The sequence below is a fragment of the Plasmodium yoelii genome (assembly GCF_900002385.2).
Source record: "Plasmodium yoelii strain 17X genome assembly, chromosome: 8".
NCBI classification, from domain to species: Eukaryota; Apicomplexa; class Aconoidasida; order Haemosporida; family Plasmodiidae; genus Plasmodium; species Plasmodium yoelii.
The window spans coordinates 471,237-493,107 of record NC_036180.2 but is presented as its reverse complement, the minus strand read 5'-3'; the positions used below and the strand labels follow the sequence as shown (position 1 = coordinate 493,107).

Below are 21,871 nucleotides of genomic sequence, written 5' to 3'. Positions count from 1 at the left end.
TAAATTTTCATCATTATGCTCATTTAATATGATATATAATGCATTTTTTATTACAAAAATATAAACTTATTTTGATTTTGTCTTAAAAAATAAAAGATATTAATGTTGCAAAATATGCTGTATATATTGAGGGAATATACAATCCTATTTGAGAAACATAAAATGTTAGCATTGCTCTATATGTAGCGTAAATACAAAATGATAGTTGGTACTGCTTATATATATATATATATATATATATATATATATATATATATATATATATATGTTTGTGTGCGTTACTAAATTAGTTGTATATAATGTTTTACAAAATAATTTTAAGTTAGAGAACAAATTTTACTACACATTATATTATTTTAAGATAGTAAAAACAACAATAACTGTTATTAACTAGGGTAAAAATGCCCAATAAATGAGATTTTTTATTTGTTTATTTGTTTATTTATTATTTGTTTATTTATTTTTATTTTATTTTTAACTTTGATAGTTATCCATTTTCTGCATATTTGTTGGCGATATGAATGGCTCATATATTTAAGAGAATTGTGCTATTATTAAAGCGAAGGGAAAATATATAACTTGTTTATAGTATATTGAGGAACCTTTTCCATTATATATATAAAAAATAATTATTATATTGTTATATTATTGTTTTATTAATTATGAATTTTTTTTTTTTAAATAAAATGATAGAAATAAAATATACTCATAAATTATATAGTATACAAATAAAAATATTTTATTATTATAGGGCTTATGAAAAAGCCCAGCAAAATTATAAAAAAAATAAAAAGTAAAAAATGTATATATATAAGAATATTTTATTATCATAAAATGGGAAATAATAATATATAGATAACCGGAATATTTTTATGTAGTTTAATATAATTATTATATTATACATATATTTCTTCTCATATTATATATATACATACATAGGTATTATAAATTAATGAATTATTTTATTATATATGACCTTGCTTATAATATTGAGCATCCTATCCATGAAATTGCCCATATAATAATGCTGTAGGAATATAATAAATGAAAATATGTATTGACCAGAATATAAATTATTAGCATATTTTTTTAGTACATATTATATATATACAAGAGATTAAGGGGTATACAAGGGCAAACATATGTTCATAATAAAATGGCATTAATTTTTATATATATAACGGGTAATTTTTAACAAAAAATATTATTATAAATATTTATTCTGCCCCTTTTCAATATTATTATTTATGCATATACAAAAGTGTACCCTTAAGGGATTTGTATATATGACAAAATATGTATGTATTGCCAATTTGTTATTTCTTATATAATTTTTTTTTTTTATATATAAAACCCTATGAAATAAATATAGTAATAATATAATTATACCTTAATTTTTTTTTTTATAAATATGAATATAATAATAACGTATTTAACTTAATACATAATGTATACATAAGCAAGTTATAAAATTTTTTTGGAATAATTTTTGCAAAAAATAAATTTTTTATGGAAATCAAATAATTATAATAGTAAAAAAAAATAATAATTTTGAAATATTACAAAAATTTGAAAATAAGCATTTTAACAGTTTAAATAATCTGATTATTATTTAAAGATATCAAATTGGAAAAAATGGCTACAGCATTAGATGTTCAGGTATAATTTACAAAAAAACTAAAAAACAAAAAAGCAAAAAAAACAAAAAAAACAAAAATGATGTTATTATAAATATATTATCTTAGTATAGAAAAATAACAAAACTATAAATTTCTATATATATAATATTTCTTAATTTAATCTTTACAAATAATATTGCTTGTTCATAAAATAAATAGATTAAATAGCTATTTTACAGCTAATTTGTATATATTGTATTTTTTGTTAATAAAAAATTATGTATGGCTATAAAAATATTTGCCTATACATGAAATTACACATATATATTTATTGGGATATTATTTTTATTATGATTATATTTATTTTTTTTATGTTTCTATAGCACGAGAGAGCTTACCAAAAGCAAGAAGGAGCAAGCTTTTTTAATTCAAAAAAATTAAAAAAAGGATCCAAAAGTTATACCAGATATTGGAAAAATGTAGGAATGGGATTTGCTGTTCCAAAGGAAGCCAAAGAAGGTGTTTATGTTGACAAAAAATGTCCATTCACTGGAAATGTATCAATTAGAGGAAGAATATTAAAGTAGGACAAATAGAAAAAATAAACATATTTATAAATTATAATTATTAAATAGTTTGCTCTTTCAATGTTATACATTTACCCACATATATATATGTATATTTTTCGGATATAAATATATGTATACATTTTAAAATACAATTTCCACCCTTTCATTTTATTTCCATTTCTATTTCTATTTCCATAACAGAGGTATGGTTATATCAAACAAAATGAAGAGAACCATTATTATTAGAAGAAACTATTTACATTATGTAAAAAAATATAATCGATTTGAAAAAAGACATAAAAACATTCCATGTCACTGTTCCCCATGTTTTGATGTAAAGGAAGGAGATATCGTTACAGTTGGTCAATGCAGGTAAAGCTTTATTATTTTCATCATTTATATATATGTATGTATTTTTATGTATATATTTTTATGTATATATTTTTATGTATATCATTATTAATATAATAATTTTGTTTTTTTATTATGATCAGGCCCTTATCCAAAACTGTCCGATTTAACGTACTACATGTAGAAAAACATCAAATTTTTGGAAGTGCAAGAAAACAATTTGTTTTATTTTAGATAAATAAATATATATAACTATGCTTGCGAAAATGTGCATAAATGTATATGCCCATAAGAAAATTAACTTTTTTTACTTTTATATTTGCAAGGAATAGACCATTTTATTAATAACGTATTGTAATTTTATAATTTTTTTAATATATATATTTATTAAATAAAAACTACAAACATAGCATGATAATAAATATTAAAAATTCCTAAAATTAAAATTTATATAAAAATTTATGTAAAATTTATGTAAAAAATTATGTAAAATTTATGTAAAATTTATGTAAAAAATTATGTAAAATTTATGTAAAATTTATGTAAAAAATTATGTAAAATTTATGTAAAATTTATGTAAAACTAAAATTACAGTTACAATGATTAAATTGTATATTCGCTAAGTATTATTGTCTGGTATATTCTTTATTTTAATAATTCACCAAAATGGTATCCAATTATAATTTGTGGATATATTTATAAAAAAGGGAATTAATTTCACAGTGTGTGCATGTATATATATATATATATATATATATTTATTTATTTGTACTACATTTGATGGAACATATTTAGCTTTTTTCATATAAAAAAAGAAAACTTATAGGTCTTATACATGGCTAAATGGTAATACTCTTTTTTTTTTTCACACATTCACATAAATAAAAAAGGAATAAAAATTAACAACTTAAAGGTGTAATTCCATAGAGAATAGTAATATAATATAAAATGATAAAGTTTGTCATAATAAAGGAAATAAAAAATGAAATATTTTGTAGAAAATAATATTATGTTATTGTTATTTTTTTAAGCACAGGGAAAATTTATACTAATATTGTGTGTTAGTATATAATTTTTTTTTTTTTTTTTGATAGTTAATTGGAATAAATAATTACTAAAATATTTTTAACACACAAAATATATTTTATTTGCAGATTGTATAACTTGTTCTATGAAATTTTATATTTAAATGAAGATATTTTTATTTTACAATTTTTATGCTATTACACCTATTGGTATATATATGATTTATTTTTAAGATAAATGTATAAATATACAATAGCAATAGTAATAAACTAGCAATAAAATAGTAATGGTAATAAACTAGTTGGGTAATCTTTATGTATGCATATACATTTCTTTGCTCTTATTTTATGTAAAACTAATGCAAAGTGTGAATAGAAAAGTAGCTACACATGGTCTTGATATGAAAAAGAAATTTTATTTTGGATATTTTCAAAAAAAATATTTCATATTACTATATGTAAGATTGAACCCTAACAAAGCAAAAAAAAAATATATATGTATATATATTTATTTATATTTATAACTTGATTTGTTCCTATATTAATCATAAGAAAGTTATTCCCAAATTATATGCATAGCAATATTTTATTATATATATATATACTACTCGTTAAGCCTTATGGGATGATGATATATGAATTTTTTTTTATTTTTTCCGTACAAATAACAAACTGTGTACATATATATATAAAGAGGAAAATTGAAACAATTTTTTTGTAATTTTGTAATTTTTAGATTTTTGTAATTTTTGTGATTTTTGTAATTTTTATAATTTTTATAATTTTATATTTTTATAATTTTTTATGTTTATCATTTCTTTTAATAGCTTTTTTATCCAAGTTCTACCATTCTCTAACAATATGTGCTTTAATAGATAGTCCTTATGTATGAAAGTGCAAATATATGTAATATAAATAAATAGCAAGATATACACAATATATTTTATAATTTTATTATTTGCACATTTAAAAAAAAAAAATATTATTAAATATATATGAAAACAACGTACAAATAAAAGCCAATTATTTTTATCACTTAAAAATAGAAGATATACAAAATTGAGAAAAAAAAAAAAAAGGTAACAGAAGTTGATTAAAAGTGTGTAATTGAAATAGTTAGTAATTTAATAAAATAACATAATAATAATAATAATACCATTTTAACATGACTAGTAGTGAACCAAATTAATGGAAAGGAATGTGAAATGTCTAAAAATAGAGAAAGAAATAATAGATCTAGGAATGGTCATCATAACATAGAAATAAAAATTATATTAAGGAATTATAAAAAAAAATTATTATTAAAAATAGATAAAAGGGGTGTTAATAATTTGGAGAGATATATAAATAAATTTCAAATAAAATTATAAAATGAGTGTCTATCATTTATATAATAATATAATACCTAGCAAATCCATACGAACAGCATTGTGTTCAAATATTAAAGGGAATCAAAAAAAATATTTAATATATGGTTGTAATAATTATATAAATATATGTAGTGTAGATAAAAATGGATGTACAGATGATTATTCTAATCATTCTGTTTTTTGTGAAATTTTAGAATTACGAGAATATATTCCAGAAAAATTAATTGATAAAGAAAGGGAAGAAAATGAAAAAAAAATAGAAAAACAAACAAAAAAAATAAAAAAAAAAGAAAAAGATAAATTACGAGATAAAGTAAAATCATACTTATTTGTATTAACAAAAAAATATAATTTATTATTATTAGAATATAATTTAAAAACTAAAAATTTTATTACATTAAATAGTATAAATTTATCAGAAGTAAATGGAATGAATATTGAAGAAGATATAACATTTTTAATAGATGAAAGACATCGAACTATATTATTTTATGGATATAAAAATATTTTAAAATATATATGTTTAGAATATGATGATTATTTAAATTTGTCAAATCTATATACATTGAGATTAGATGAGCGACTAATTATTGATATGGCTTTTTTAAAAAACGACTATAATAGAGTATACAATAATAATAATACAAATTTTAGTCTTAAAAATAATAAATCTGAATCTAAAAGAAGTGTAGATAATAATTCTTTTAATATTTATGGTGAAGAATATGAAAAAAAAAATTTGTATGCCCAAAATAGAACCGATAATAGTTTTAATAAAAAATCGAACCCGAATTTAGAAGATGTTTTAAAATCGGAGCTTAATACAAATTATCATCAAAATAAAAATCCAAAATATAGTAATAACAATATTAATGATAGCAGTTCTAGATGTAAATCAGCTGAATCGAAACAATGGGCTTTTGCTAAAAAGGAAGAAAGAGAAAATGGTAGAGGAAATGATTATAATAATGTTATAAAAAATAAATTGACTGATTCGGATGGTGAAAATATTTACTTTAATAAAATTATGAACAATGAAAAAAATGAAATCGATAAACATTCATCAGAATCTAAATGGAGAGACAAGAGAAATAATGTAGATGCAACAATTTGTATATTATATGATTCTAAAAATAAAGACTCATATATATACGAAAGATATATAAGATTAATTCCAATTAGCAACCGAAACGAAAATCGAATAAATTACGAGACACCTTGTAAATATCGAACTGGTGCAACCAACCACAATAGCAACAATCATAACAGCCACAGTAACAATATGGCGTCTACCCATTTTGTAGATAACGATAATATGAACAATACAAGTAGTAATGATATTTATCAAAAAAATAGTGAAAACGAAAATTTAATTTTACCTAACTATTATAAAGCTCTTATGGTAGATTCAAGTATTAATAAAATTGTTTGTTTGAAAAAAAATAGAATACTTTTAATAGGGTTTCAATTTATAAATCTTATAAATTTTGAAAGTAGTCAGGATAGAAATTTTTTTTTAAGTTCAGAATTAAGAACAATTAGATGTGTTGAAAAATTAGGAAAAAATAAATTTATACTTGCAGATGATTATGGTGATATTTTTATTTTATCTTGTTTATCTAAGTTAGATAATACATCACATATGCTTAAAAATTTCCAAAATAATAATAACAACTATAGCAATGACATAATGAATTGCAAAAATCTCATTGATAATAATATTTTAAAAGAAAAAAACAATTTTAATTTCAAACGTGGTAAAGAAAAACGTAATAGTATTGATGTGTGTACGAATTTAGGAAATTGGGGATATTCAGATGTAGAATCTATTCATCTTCAATTTATTGGAACCTGTTCTAGGTCAAATATTATAGTTTCTATTTATTCAGACATAATATTTTTAGGATCCCAAGTAAGTGACAGTTATTTATTACGAATGCACAACTATCCTGTAAATAGTAATATGGGTTCTAGTTTTGTTGGAAATGCATCTAATAATTTTGCATTAAATACTATTGATACAATTTTTCAAACAAATGAAAAATATTATGGTAATTTATATATAGATAATTTAAATAATGATAATATAAATACGATTCAAAATGAATTTAAAAATAAAACAGATGTAAATATAAAAGAAGAAAAAAAATTTTATATAGAAATCTTATCTTTTATACAAAATATGGGACCTATTTTAGATTTTTGTTTAATTGAAAATGCAAATAACGAAAAAGAAATAGTAACTTGTAATAGTTATGGAAGGACAGGTTGTATATCTATTATACGGAACGGATTAAAAACAAACATAATTTCCAAATTAAATTTTGATAAAATTACAGATATATTTTCAGTTAAATATATTATATGTTTAAAAAAAAGTGATTCAAATGTTGAAGATAAAGAAAATCATATGAACAAACAAGATAAATCATCGAAATCAAAAGAACCATTTCAATTTAAAGTATTTGCATCATTAAATAATAAAAAAAATGTTGAGATTAAAGATATTGATTTATCTTTTTTAAATAAATATTTTTTTGAAAATGAAAATGATATAAATGTTTTAAAATATTCAAATTTTATTTATTTTCATATTTTTATGATTTGTCTATCATATGGTTTTCACACAAAAATTATTGGCGTATGTATTGATAGAGAGCGTGAAAAAGATTCAAAGATGACCAATAGAAACGAATGCAGTTTTAATAAATTTTATCCAGATTTTGAAGAAGAAAATTATAAAAAAGAAATTCAAAATGATATATTATTATGTGAATATGAAAATACCGATATAGAATTAAATGTAAATACAATTTTTTTCAACATAATGAATAATTATCCATATATAATTCAAGCAACTAATGAATGTATAAATTTATTTTGTTGTTTATCAATGAAATTGATTTATAAATTAAAATTAAATTTTATTTGTAAATTTTTTTTGTATAAAGATTATTTTTATATATATTGTGATAATAGTATAAAAATATATACAATTTATGAAAAGAGTCTTATTTTTTTATATCAATATAAATTTGATAATCCAGTTACCTCTCTTCATATATATAAAGGAAATATATTATCATGTGTTTTTAGTAATAAAAAAGTTGTTTTATTTAATATATGTAACAAAGATTTGATTGAAATAAAAAATAAAATATTAAAAAATGTGGAAATTTCCCAAGCAGAAAATGTACAAACAATTAAAAAAATCAAAACCATTTTTACACCAGTATGTCATTATATTCCTGATCAAAATTTTTTTATATTTATCTCAGATATTCAAATAGTTGAATTTAATGATAACTTATATTTATTTATTGGATATAATAATGGTTATTTAGAATATTTTTTATTAAGAGCACATTATCAAGTTCGAAATATTAAAAAAATAAAAACAGAAAGAAAAAAAAAAATAAGGAAAATTAGACAATCAAATGATACTTTTAAAAATTATTTAATTCAAAATAAAAAAAAAAATTATGAAAAATTGATAATAAATTCTGACTGTTCAGGTAATAATCTTAGTAAAAGTAGTATATCTGAAGTAACAAGCCAAATTGATAAAGAAATAAATTTAGAAACTGATAAAATAGAAGAAAATGATAATGAATGTGATGAAAATAAAAGTAGTGAAAGTAGTTTGAGAAATAATAATTCAAGTTCAATGAAAAGATACTTCAAAATAAATAAAAAATATCAAGGAGATAAAAAAAAATATTTAAATATTTTAAAAATACATAAAGAATTTTTAAAAAAAAAAAAAGCATCATTAAAAAATATATATAAAAAAAGTGAAGATTTAAATTGTGGTATGAATTATAAAATGAATAAGAATCGAAATAAAATAATTAATGATATTGAAAAAGAAAAAAAATTAAAAAAATCAAAAATAAAAATGTTAAAATATTTATCAGAAAATTATATAAATATATTTAATTACTTTAATTTTTCAAAAGAACAATTTAAAAATATATATGATCTACATAAATTATGTGCACAAAATACTGATCAAATCAAAATAGAATCGAAACTATTTTACAATAAGGATGTTAGTTCTGAGAATTTTATTAACATTGATGATTTTTTTAAAATTAAATGTGCCAATATCAATTTAAATGGCGATAAAAATGGTGATAAAAATTGCGATAAAAATGGCGATAAAGATGTAGACAGCATCAAAGATCCAGTGTGTAATGATTACAGCAACTGTTATAGTATGAACAATCATAATTGTAAAAACCTAAATGAGTCTCCAAAATATGATATGAAAAATATTCATGATGATATAATAAGTGAGGATAGTTCAGGAACAATGATAAAAAAAACAAAGAATTATAATTTTTTTTCTAATACAAATTTATGGAATAAAGAAAGAAACAATATTAGTGATAAAGATTTATCATCAGATTATAAAAATCGTAAAATATCAAAAAGAAATAAAATAAAAGAAGATTCTAATTGGAGTAGTAGCGAAGATACTGTAAATGATAATGATAGAGAAAGGAATGAAAAAAAATCAAATCATATTATTCTAAATAAAAGACGAATGAATTATTTTTTCAATTTTGTTCAAGTTTATGGATTAGAATCAGATGATTCTACCAAAAATTTTTGCACTTTTAAAAGGAAAAAATTAAAAAAAAAAGAAAATTGTGAAAAAAAAAAAAAAAAAAAAAAAAAATCAAAAAATAGTCAAAATAGTCAAAATAATCTAAATAATCAAAATAATCAAAATAATCAAAATTTTAATAAAACAATTGATAGTGACACATATGGAGAAAAATATTTAGACATCGAAAATGAAATCATATATTATTCCTCTTTTAGTTTTTCATCAAGTGAAAATGAAAAAAATAATAAAAAAAAAAAACATCCTTTTCACATTTTAAACAAATCAAGAATGAGACATAATAATGATAACGAAAGTTGTACTGAATTGGAAAGCATATCATCATTCGTATGTACTAATAAAAAAAGCGAAACAGAAAATGAAATTTTAAAACATGCAATAAATATGTTAAGTTACAATAAGAAATGTCAAAATGGTAATAATAATGATGGTAATAATAATGATGGTAATAATAATGATGGTAGTAATAATGATAGTAGTAATAAACGGAAAAGAGAAATTTCAGTAAACAATTTAGACAATGAAAAAAATAATATTTACAAGTTTAGTGACACATACATAAAATCTGAGACATTCCCTAAAAAAGCTAATAAAATAAGTTTAGGGGTAGAAATTATTGAAAAGGTATTAGCTCTATGTTTAGAAAAAAATGAAGCAAATACGAAAGAAGATACAAAATATAAATCAAATAAAAGATTGAGCAATACATTAAAAAATGATATTTTTTATAATAATGATATAAAATGGGAAAATAAAAAGGATGGAGAAGATATTGCAGAGAGATTTATTTCAAGTGAAAGTTCATTATCTTGTTTGCAAAATTTAAATAACATTTTTTTTGATAAAAAAGTGTATTTAAAAAAATATATTATTAATAGTGATAATGTGTTACTAACAAATAGAAGAAAAATAAATGTGTGTAGATCTCCAATAAAATTTAAACAATTTAATAAAGTTTGTTCAGAAAAAAATAAAATTGATATAAATAATAATAATAATAATACATGTGTAAAAAAATCAAATTTTTTATTTATTTGTTCTGATAATCCTATAATAATTTATTCTGATATTAAAAAAAAAATATCCTTATCAAAAGTTTCTATAAAAAATATATTTTTAGTAGATATATTTAATGATTTTGATTATTTAAACCCATTTCATAATTTTAATAGTTTTAAAAAAAAAAATCAAAATAATTTATATTTTATTTTTTTTGATGGATTATCTTTATATATATCACATCTAAATGAAATTAATGAAACATATATTCAAAAAATACCATTTTATAGAACTGTTGAAAAAATTGCTTATCATAACGAAAGTGGTTTATTAATAACATCATGTCCTACTGAAGAAAAACATAAAACAAATAAAAATTTAAAACAAATTATATGTTTTTTTAATCCTCATCAAAATTCATTTAAATATTCTTATATTATTCCTTCAAAATATAATGTCTCAAGTATATGTATATATCAAATAAATAAAGATATATATCCAAATAAGAGTAATATCAATACATTAATATGTGTAGGTACAGCTAATATTAATGATAGAGTTTCAGAACCATCTTCTGGTCATATCTATATTTTTTTTGCAAAAAAAAAAGCTAACTTATTTGAAATTAAACATATATATACACATAATATTAACGTTGGTGGAATTACACACCTCAAACAATTTTATGATAAGTTAATTTCGACAATTAATAATACGGTAATTTATAAATGCGTTAATAAAAAGTTAATCGTTATAATTTTCTCATTTATATATGAGCATACTATCAAATTGTATTCGCTTCATTTTTATTGCTTTATTTTGGTTCGCTTCATTTTGATTCACTTCATTTTTGTTCGCTTCATTTTGATTCCCATAGGTGGTTATATTAGATATTAGCGATTTCCTCATTAATTTGGATAAATATGTGGATAACACTAACAAGCCAATTGTAAGTTTTATTTTTACCGATTATTTTTACCGATTATTTTACCGATTATTTTTACCGATTATTTTACCGATTATTCTCTGTGCCGATAATTTCCTTTTTTATTCATTTGCTTTCCTATATCTCGCCCTTTTATTTTTGTAGAAACTGGAAAATGATGGAACGATTGTAGATGTAGCATCCTTTACACCCAGTTCCTGGATCATGAGTCTTGATGTGATGTAATTAATAAATATTAAATTATTTTTTTTTATCTCTATTTATAAATATATTTTCACTAAAGTACAAACAAATATGATACTATACCCTTATACCTTTTTTTTCATTTTTTTCATTTTTTTTTTTTCTTTTTTTTTCAGAGAAAATTATATTGTGGTTGGAGACATAATGACATCTGTAACTATACTGTCCTATGATTTTAATAATGTAAATAATATTTATTCTGAAATGTTTGGGAACTTGTATTTCGATATGTATTCCTATATGTATTCCTTTATCTAATTTGTGTGTATTTTTTTTTTCATTTTTTAGTCAACTCTAACTGAAGTTTGTAGAGATTATTCCAACGTATGGTGCACGTAAGATAAAAAATAATCATCAAATAAATTCATACATGTTTATATATTGTTTTAAACTTTTTTATTATATTATATTTTCAACTTTTTTTTTTTTTTTTTTTTTTTTTTTACCAATTTTAGATTCGTTTGCGCATTGTCAAAAAGTCACTTTTTAGTCTCGGACATGGAATCCAATTTTCTTGTGTTTCAAAAGTGGGGCAGAAAAAATAAAAAAAATAAAAAATAAAAAGATTAAAAAAGCACTATCATACATATGATTGTGTATGTTTTGTCGGGACTGTATTTTCCGAATTTTCCGAATTTTCACATATTTTTATTTTTTACTTATTTTTTATTTGTCATTTTTTATTTGTTATTTTTTGTTTTTTTTTCAAAGGTCAAGCATAAGATATAACGATGAAGATTCATTTAAATTATCGGTGAGTCCATTCAAACTATTATATGAGAATATGTGTGGATATGCATAATAAAATTTCGATAAAATGCTCTCATTTATTTGTTTGTTTTATTATTTATTTTTTTTAATATAGAGAGTAGCACTATTCAACCATGGGCATGTTGTCAATAAGATGCTTCCCGTCTCATTATCCAGTCTAATAGAAGAGTTAAAAAATAAAAAATAAAACATAAAAAATAATATATAAAAAATATAAAAAATTTCCATAAGTGCCTATTTTTAATTTTTTTCAAATTAATTTAATTTTTTAGAGAAGAAGCACAAAATGAAATTTTGAGAAAAAAGGAAAGTATTTTGTGTGCATCAAGTGAAGGGTCAATTAGTTCGATAATACCATTTTCAAATTTAACAAATTTTAAAAAAGCTTTATGCATTGAAATAGCATTAAATGATAGTTTATCATTTATTGGAAATATAAATAACAATTCTAATAATACATATAAGATGAATTTGTCTGAAAAATCATCTAAAGGGGTTGTAGATGGGGAAGTATTTAAAATGTTTTTTTCTATGCCTTTTGAAAAGCAATTTAAAACATATATTTATGCAAAATGGTATGCTAAAAAAATTATGCATATTTCATAATATAAAATATAGATCATACATTTATATTGCCAATTATATGCATACACACATTTATACATATTTTTATTCACATATTTATTTTTTTATTTAGGATTGCAAAAAAATTAAATTGTAAATTTGGAACCTTTGAAAATTTTATGTTAGACATTGAAAATTTGTGTAGTTTTTTATGATAGTTGGATTTCCTCGTTTTACTTTTTTTTCGATTTTTTTTTTTTTTTTTTTGTGTTCCATTTATTTATTCAATTTTTTTCTCCGTTTTTTTAATTTCCTAACTTTATCATTTTGTTATTGGTGCTAAATGACATCCAATATATAAACCTGTAGATGTTTTATCAGGAAAAATGTTACAATGATATATAGCCTCTTGCCTTAATATTTTGAGTTGAATTTTTGAAGGGTTTTCTTTCATAAAATTTGATATTTTTTTAAATATATTATTTGTATTATCTATATCAGTATTATTTCCTTCTTTTTTTATATCTCCAAATTCGAAAATTTGATCATTAAGTTTTATGCCCGCTTTATGAGATGGGGAATTTTCCACAATTTCATCAACCAAAGCAAAAATATTATTTTTTGCAAATTCAATATCTTCTTTGTTAGTTATTGGTTTAATATCATTTAAATTTTCATTGCTATTTGAATAATTTACTTTATTCCTTTCTACTCTTATAGCTGGTTTTGAACTATGTATTTCATGTAAGTAATCTTCTATTTTTTTATTTATATTTAAATAGTCATTTTTTAGACATATTATTTTATTTCTAGCAATTCGAATTTTATATATATCTATATCATTACGTGGGAACCCTTCTGAATCTACTAATTTTCCATTCATTCCAATATTTTTATTTTCGGGGCTTTCTAAAAATTCGAGATTTTCTTTTATCTCATTTTCTATGCATTCACGCTCTTTTACAAGTTCATTGAATTCGTTTATCTCCATCAGAAATTGCCAATAATGTATCAAAATTGTGCAACCCTCAAAAATAGAAAATCGTCAAAATAGCCAAAATAGCCAAAATAGCCAAAATAGCCAAAATAGCCAAAATAGCCAAAATAGCCAAAATATGTAAAATTAAACTGTAATCAAAATATTTATGTGATGTTGACCAAGTCAAACACTAATTTATCCAAATTATCAATGTGATACTTTTTATCTATCACATTAAGTATCAATAGAAATAGAGAGTGTACCCTCATGTAGTATATTATACAATTGTTATCTCATTTATATATATATGCAAAAAAATGATATATATTTTTTCTATTTTTTCTATTTTTTCCCATTTATTTGGTACATATTTATCTGATTCTTTATTATTAACACAAAAATAAATGTCGAGAATACATCAATCAAAATATGTAACTTAAAAAAAAAAAAAAAAAAAAAAATTAATTAAAACTGTAGCAACGATAGCATCAAAATTAAGCCATATTCAACATAGTAAAAAAAAAAATATATGCGCTACTTCATTATACAGAAATAATGTTAAAATTGTAAACAATTTATTAGTTCAAAAAATATAAGGTAGTGTATTTCAAAAAAAAATAAATATTACACATTAAACGATAAAAACAGAGAAAAAAGGAAAATGTTAAAGTATGTAATAATAGTAGATAAAAAAAATAGAGAATTGTGATTTTTAAACTTGGAAGCCATTGGATGGCTTAGGGGATAAAATGAAAACTGAAGTTTTCTCGATTTCTCTTAAAGCCGCGAAAAATAATATTTTTCAAGTACAGAAGGTATGAATAAAAAAAATAATATATAAAATAAATGTATCATAAATATAATATCTATTTATATATATATTTAAGTTGGTACATGTCGATGTTGTGTATGTATATAAATCTTATATAGTGGAATAAAACTGCATTTAGATTTGAAATGTATTTTCTACAATCGTCTTTTAATACATTAAATTATATGACAATATTGTTGAGATTCATTTTTCCTATCAATTATGTGTTTATTATACAAGTTTATTGAATTTATTAACTAATATAATATTATAAATAAGGTGGATATATGCATATTTTTCTTTTTCTTATCATTTACAGCGATTTGCATATTACCGATTCCATAAGAGAGTAGGAAAAGGATCATGGTCACGATATATAGAAAGATATCAATTACCAAGAAGTATAGAAAATACACAACGTCTCATATTTAATTATGAAGCAACATTTTCTGAAAAAAAAACATCTAGTAGTTGGCAATGGATGCTACCTAAGAAATTAGCACAAGCCACTACTTCTGATGAAGTTTTAAATGTATGGGTATATTATAGACATAAAAGAAAAAAGGGATATCATTATATGAAAGTATTAAAACGGTTAGTAGATGTTGGTATGTGTTCAAGTAGTGATTGGAGATTTAAATTAATATCATCAAGAATAGAAAATAAAATTAATACATTTTTAAATTTACCTAGAATATGTTATTATTATGGTAAATTAAAAGCAACAGCGCAATTAGAAAATATGACAAAAATGTTAAATAATAGATTACATATTTATTTACCTTACCAATTAATATTAATATTAAGAAGTTTTGCGATATGTAAATTACAGGATAAATATCTATTTAACAAAATTAGAGACTTATTACGTTCACATATTAAAACTATAACATTTAGTCAATTAACACAAATAATTGAATGTTATGCTTCTTGTTTGATACATGACTATTTATTTTTTAATGAGTTAACACAAGAAATTTCACATCGTATTAGTTTATGCAATTCTGAAAATCATAATCAATTTGAAAATTTTGATAATCCATATTTTGACAAAAAAAATGATAAAAGTTATGAGAGTAATGATAAAAATAATGAGGGGACTGAACAGCTGATTATTAATGAAAATGATGATGATATAGACAATGATAGAGATAAAGCTTTATTACATGCATTAGCTTCTGAAAATAGCTTAATAAAATATAAGCAAGAACATTTAAATTATTATCCAAATATAAAAAATATAATTGATATAGCTTATTACTTTTCTGTTTTAAAATTTCAGAATTACCCCTTTTTTGATTATATCAGCATGTATGCAATACATATGCTAAAAAATAAAGAAAACTGCCTAAACCCTCATTTAATAGAAAAAATTGTTCAATCGTTTTATTCATTAAAAATTAATGATATAAAGCTTTTTGAGCACATATTAAAGCATATACAATTATATTTATATGACTATCCTCCTAGTGTATTATGTGCAATTGGTTATTATCTGTCTTTAATATTACCTTGCCAATATTCAGAAATATTTAAAATTTTTAAAAAAATGTTATTACATGTGGAAAGCCATATTAATATTCTTGATTTGGATTCCCTTACTAAATTATCTTCATTTGTGAATAAAACATTTACGAACAAAGAAATTACAAAAAGAATTTTGTTGAGTATAAATGAACAGATAAAGAAGATAGACCGCGATTATAATGCTCAAGGAGATTCCAGTGTTGAATTCAAGAGAAATAAAAGCGATTTTTATGATGTACCAAAACTTATAGAAGTTTTATCATTACATAATTGCATAGATGAAGGGTCATTTAACATTTTGTGTAAACATGTACATAACAATATAAAATATTTTGAACCATGCGATTTTAACAGAATAGCAAGAGCTTTGAATAATATAAAAAAAAAAATCAATTTATGTGATGAAAAGATTATAAATGCTATATCAAGACATGTTATAAAACAACATGATTTATTCAATGTTATTGATTATCATCAAACAGTTAATTCATTATTACAAATTGGTGGAATGAAAGATATATATAAAATATATTTAGTTAAACATCATAATAATATACCATTTTACGGATTTAATGAATTGACAATAAATTTTGAAATACCAAATGAGCCTAAAAAACCTATTTATAGATATAAAAATGGAACTATATTTTTTTCGAACAAAAAAATTAAGCAGCAATATCCGTTGTATAAATCAATAGATGACTAGCTTTTTTTGTATAGCTAGCTAAAATTAAGGCAAAAAAAAAAAAAAAACATACACACATTATTAAATTGCTTTATTATACAGCATTATATTGACAAAATTTTTTTTGTATATGTATTGTACATAAATATATGTGTATTTCACTTTCTTTTTTATTACCATTCATAAAATAATTACATTCTTTAGTTAATTGTGCTATATATTATTTTTCCATATATACATAATAAAGTATAAAAATTAATTTCACAAAATAATATATAATACAATGATTTAATGAAAAAAATACAAATTGGCACATTAAAAAATTTTAACTGTGCATATACCGCTTGTAATTGTTTAATAAATAACTAACCTTCCATCAAAAGATATTCCTGTCTAAGCCCTTATTTGGGGAAATAAAAAACGCGAACAAATTAAAAACCGTATATGCGTGTTGTGTATTTTGTTGCTACCCTTGTGAGTATAAATAAATGTTTATTTGTGATCGTACAAAGGGGGATTTGTTTTTCACGTTCTGTGAAATGTAAAATAATAAATTTTATTGTTTTATTTTTTTGTTTCTAATTTTAAAAGATAGTCAAGAAAATGAATTTATTTTTTTATTTTTTATTTTTGTATGCAACATTTTGGATGGGACGTTCAGAAAAATTATTTAGTGATATGTCAATAAAACCAATGCACTTAAGGAAAATAAAAAGTAAGAATGATATACATGAGGATAATTACTATGCTATAGATGATGTATATTATGTAGAGGATACCATACCCAAACTAGAAAACGATATAAACAATAGTGATAAAGAAGATAATATAATTGATCATAATGATCGTGTAAAAATAAATAATTTGAGCAAACTGAATAATACAAATATCTTTAAAAGTATGAACAAATTATTATATGAAAGTAAACCTAATGATAAATCCTTAAATAGACAGATAACAAAAATTTTAAGTATCATTTTAAATACACCAAAAAATGAAACGATAAATGTAAAGGATATTAATTCTTTGCTCAAAAAATGGAAGGATATCAATAAAATAAAGCAAAATAGAAACAAGTTAAATAATAATGTGAAGAAGAATTTAATAAATTTACACAACTTTAATAAAAATACCAAAGGAAGTGACAAATTTAATACTTTTGATGAATTAAATAACAAAGATAATATAAATGGAAATATTCCAAAAAGTGATTTTATAAATATTCATTATTTATTAGAATTAACACATTGATATATCTTAAACCCTATAAGACATAGTTGTGAAAGTGAATTATAATAATGTATTACCTATTTTAACATATGTTTATTCATTTGTTTTTTTTTCACTTTTTTTCATGGTGAAATATAAAAAACCTATTAAATATAGAAACTAAATTTGTAATGCTTAAACTGTTAATGCTAAAACATATGAATAGGAAAAATACATATATACTTATGTATATTAATTTTGTAAAATAGTACCAACTTTATTATTGTAATTGAGGGTTAATTATGATAATATTTTTTTCCTTTCATTTTTTTAGTATAAAAGTAGGCATACATAGATCCTACAACACATACATTCCATTTTTAGAAAGAAAATAAATATATAAAAAAAAACACAAAAATCAGTTCAAATGTGTAAATACCATATTTGTATAAAATAAAAATATATATATGCTCTTGTTGTATTATACCTTTATATATTACAGTAGAATTTTTTTATTTTGTTATATATACCTTTCTCTAAGATATCATATTTTCGTATAATATGATCGATTATATAAATGTGTAAAATTGGAGGGGAATGAATACTATATTATATTTGCCTTATATATGAAATATAATTTTTGTTGGTATTTTATAGGATAATTTTTTTAACAATTATTGTTGACACTAGATTAATTAGGCGTTTGAATTTTTTTAATATTATATATGTATTAAATATATATACTAGTTTCCTTTTATTTGTTTATAGCTAATATGAAATGAAAGCAAAAAAATTAAAACAACGAAAAAAATATTTTATAGGGAAAATTTATTTAACGACATTATTATTTTACATTAATAATAGCAATTTTTTTATCCATATATTTTTCTTTGCATTTTTTCTCATTATTTCTTATTTTTTTAATTTTTTCATATTTTTTTATATAAATAAATGATAATATGTAATAAATACATAGGCAAAGGCCATGCTTAAGGTTTAATAAAATACAAACATATATAATATATATATATATATATATATGAGTAAATTGTTTGTGTATAAATAGGTTCTATATGGATATGTATATTTACATACATAGGTTTTTATATATTTGATATATTTATTTTGATAATAAAAATATAAAAAGAAAATCGCCGTTTAATTCTTTGCAAAAAGAAAGTGGAACAATAGCCATTTTGCTTATAAAATTATGAACAAAACGAAAACTAGCAATAATAATAATAAACAAGCCAACATATAGTAATAAACACAGAATCAAAGAAGTAAGTGATCCATAACATAGTGATAAATAGAAATAATTTCCTAGGATCACAAGTAATAATAGAAAAAAACGTAACTATATTAATAAGAGATTCACAAATAGAACCACAAAAATATATGTATACGTATTTATGTATACTAATATTCGAATGTAAGAATATTGAATGTGCTTATATAGATATTGTACAAGAGTTTAATATAGTGTGAAGAAAAGAGATAATACATTATTGTAATATAAAATAAGAGAAAAGTATTATACATATATTTGAAATAAAAATAAATTATTTGTATATATAAATATATATATATATATACAGGATACATATATAGATACATGTTCGCATTTTTGATTCCAAAAAATGAATTCATTATGTGAAATATCATGGAAAAAGGGGGCTTTAGTTCATTGCAATAAAATATTATTACGTCATAATAATATAAGTAAGAATTGTACAAAATTGATAAGTCAAGTCAGAAACTTTTGTGATTATAATAAGAACATTAATATTAATATATTAAATGGACAAAAATATATAAGTCAAAAAAATCATAGAATAAGTATATTTTGTGAAAATAGATGTAATTATTATACAAGTAGTGATAATAAAAAAAATTATAAAAAAATATGGAGTAGTTTAGGATTTATAATAATACCACAACAAACAGCATATATAATTGAGAGGTTAGGAAAATATAAAAAAACACTTTTAGGGGGAATTCATTTTCTTTTACCTTTTATTGATAAAGTAGCTTATATATTTTCATTAAAAGAAGAAACTATTACTATACCAAATCAAACAGCTATAACAAAAGATAATGTCACACTAAATATTGATGGTGTATTATATATAAAATGTGATAACCCTTATAACGCTTCTTATGCTATAGATGATGCAATTTTTGCTGTTACCCAATTAGCACAAGTTACTATGAGAACAGAATTAGGCAAACTTACTTTAGATACAACATTTTTAGAACGAGATAATTTAAATGAAAAAATAGTTAAAGCTATTAATGAATCATCAAAAAATTGGGGTATTAAATGTATGAGATATGAGATTCGTGATATTATATTACCTGTTAATATAAAAAATGCAATGGAAAAACAAGCAGAAGCTGAAAGAAGAAAAAGAGCTGAAATATTACAAAGTGAAGGAGAGAGAGAAAGTGAAATAAATATAGCTATTGGAAAAAAAAAAAAATCAATTTTAATTGCAGAAGGACAAGCATTTGCTATAAAAGCAAAAGCAGATGCAACTGCAGAAGCTATAGATATTATTGCAAATAAAATTAAAAAATTAGATTCACACAATGCTATTTCATTACTTATAGCTGAACAATATATTGAAGCTTTTTCAAATATTTGTAAAAACAATAACACTGTAGTTATTCCTGCTGATTTAAATAATGTTGGTAGTTTAATATCTCAATCTTTGTCTATATATAACAATATTAAAAATTCACAAAAAAAAGAACCACATCAAATACAAAATAATGATTATTCAAGCGAAAATTTATTATTACAATCAGATGAAAAAAATAATAATGGTACTTAATTGTTTGGAATAGTACCCAGTTAATTTTTCTTGTTTTTTTCACTTTTTTTTTTGCTCTTTTTTTCAATATATTTTTCATTTATAACTATGATTTTGCGCGTTTATAATATATATATTTTGTTTGACACAATAAAAAAATTATATTTTTTTTCATATATTTTTGCACCTTTCTTATTCTACTTATGATTTTCATTTTTTTTATTGTCCATTACATTGAAACAAATTTGTTTTATCCAAAATTACATACCCCCTTTATAGGGAACCATTTGTATGTTTTACATTTGCTTATTAATTTTTATGCATATACACAATACACAGATGTGTACATATTTACATATATATGTGTTCCTATTTACATATATACTTATTATTTTTCACAAAAAAAATTGAAAACTTTTCCTATGCGTGTGGTTGTAATATTGCGCACATTTTTTAATTTTAATACTTTTTTTACTAATAATTATTAACAAAATTAGTTAGATACATTTGCAAATGTATAGGTTAATATTTATTATATGATTATTGTATGTCAAACCAAAAGGAAATGCAAGCCCCGTAGTTCTATACATACCTCTCTATAAAGATTATATATACACTAAGTAATAAGATAAAACTAAAGTGGAAATAAAAACATAGTATAATTTATATATCCTTTTACAATTATAATTTTTTTTTTTTTTTTTTTTTTCAAATTTAACTTGAACATTTTCAATGTATGACCTTGAATGTCAAA

General features: G+C 21.0%; 6 protein-coding genes across 6 annotated transcripts; 5 read left to right on the top strand and 1 right to left on the bottom strand.

Annotated features, from left to right (window-relative positions):
- Positions 1 to 1,635: 1,635 nt before the first annotated feature.
- On the top strand, positions 1,636 to 2,773 carry PY17X_0810800 (40S ribosomal protein S11, putative; the record flags this gene model as incomplete). Its single annotated transcript, XM_722301.1, has 4 exons — positions 1,636 to 1,659; positions 2,003 to 2,202; positions 2,390 to 2,560; positions 2,683 to 2,773. The coding sequence occupies 4 exons, from the start codon at positions 1,636 to 1,638 to the stop codon at positions 2,771 to 2,773; spliced, it is 486 nt and encodes a 161-aa protein (XP_727394.1).
- Positions 2,774 to 4,935: 2,162 nt separating this feature from the next.
- PY17X_0810700 (conserved Plasmodium protein, unknown function) lies at positions 4,936 to 13,305 on the top strand (the record flags this gene model as incomplete). The annotated part of the gene is made up of 10 exons (XM_022955669.1): positions 4,936 to 11,283; positions 11,444 to 11,515; positions 11,657 to 11,733; positions 11,872 to 11,938; positions 12,044 to 12,090; positions 12,211 to 12,282; positions 12,467 to 12,509; positions 12,621 to 12,694; positions 12,799 to 13,101; positions 13,224 to 13,305. The coding sequence occupies 10 exons, from the start codon at positions 4,936 to 4,938 to the stop codon at positions 13,303 to 13,305; spliced, it is 7,185 nt and encodes a 2,394-aa protein (XP_022811915.1).
- A 107-nt stretch (positions 13,306 to 13,412) lies between these two features.
- Positions 13,413 to 14,081, bottom strand: PY17X_0810600 (uncharacterized protein; the record flags this gene model as incomplete). The annotated part of the gene is made up of 1 exon (XM_725468.1): positions 13,413 to 14,081. The coding sequence occupies one exon, from the start codon at positions 14,079 to 14,081 to the stop codon at positions 13,413 to 13,415; it is 669 nt and encodes a 222-aa protein (XP_730561.1).
- Positions 14,082 to 14,818: 737 nt separating this feature from the next.
- On the top strand, positions 14,819 to 17,113 carry PY17X_0810500 (conserved protein, unknown function; the record flags this gene model as incomplete). Its single annotated transcript, XM_725469.1, has 2 exons — positions 14,819 to 14,884; positions 15,200 to 17,113. The coding sequence occupies 2 exons, from the start codon at positions 14,819 to 14,821 to the stop codon at positions 17,111 to 17,113; spliced, it is 1,980 nt and encodes a 659-aa protein (XP_730562.1).
- A 582-nt stretch (positions 17,114 to 17,695) lies between these two features.
- Positions 17,696 to 18,343, top strand: PY17X_0810400 (conserved Plasmodium protein, unknown function; the record flags this gene model as incomplete). The annotated part of the gene is made up of 1 exon (XM_725470.2): positions 17,696 to 18,343. One exon carries the CDS (start codon positions 17,696 to 17,698, stop codon positions 18,341 to 18,343), a length of 648 nt encoding a protein of 215 aa, XP_730563.2.
- A 1,598-nt stretch (positions 18,344 to 19,941) lies between these two features.
- Positions 19,942 to 21,138, top strand: PY17X_0810300 (uncharacterized protein; the record flags this gene model as incomplete). The annotated part of the gene is made up of 1 exon (XM_726076.1): positions 19,942 to 21,138. The coding sequence occupies one exon, from the start codon at positions 19,942 to 19,944 to the stop codon at positions 21,136 to 21,138; it is 1,197 nt and encodes a 398-aa protein (XP_731169.1).
- Positions 21,139 to 21,871: the final 733 nt, after the last annotated feature.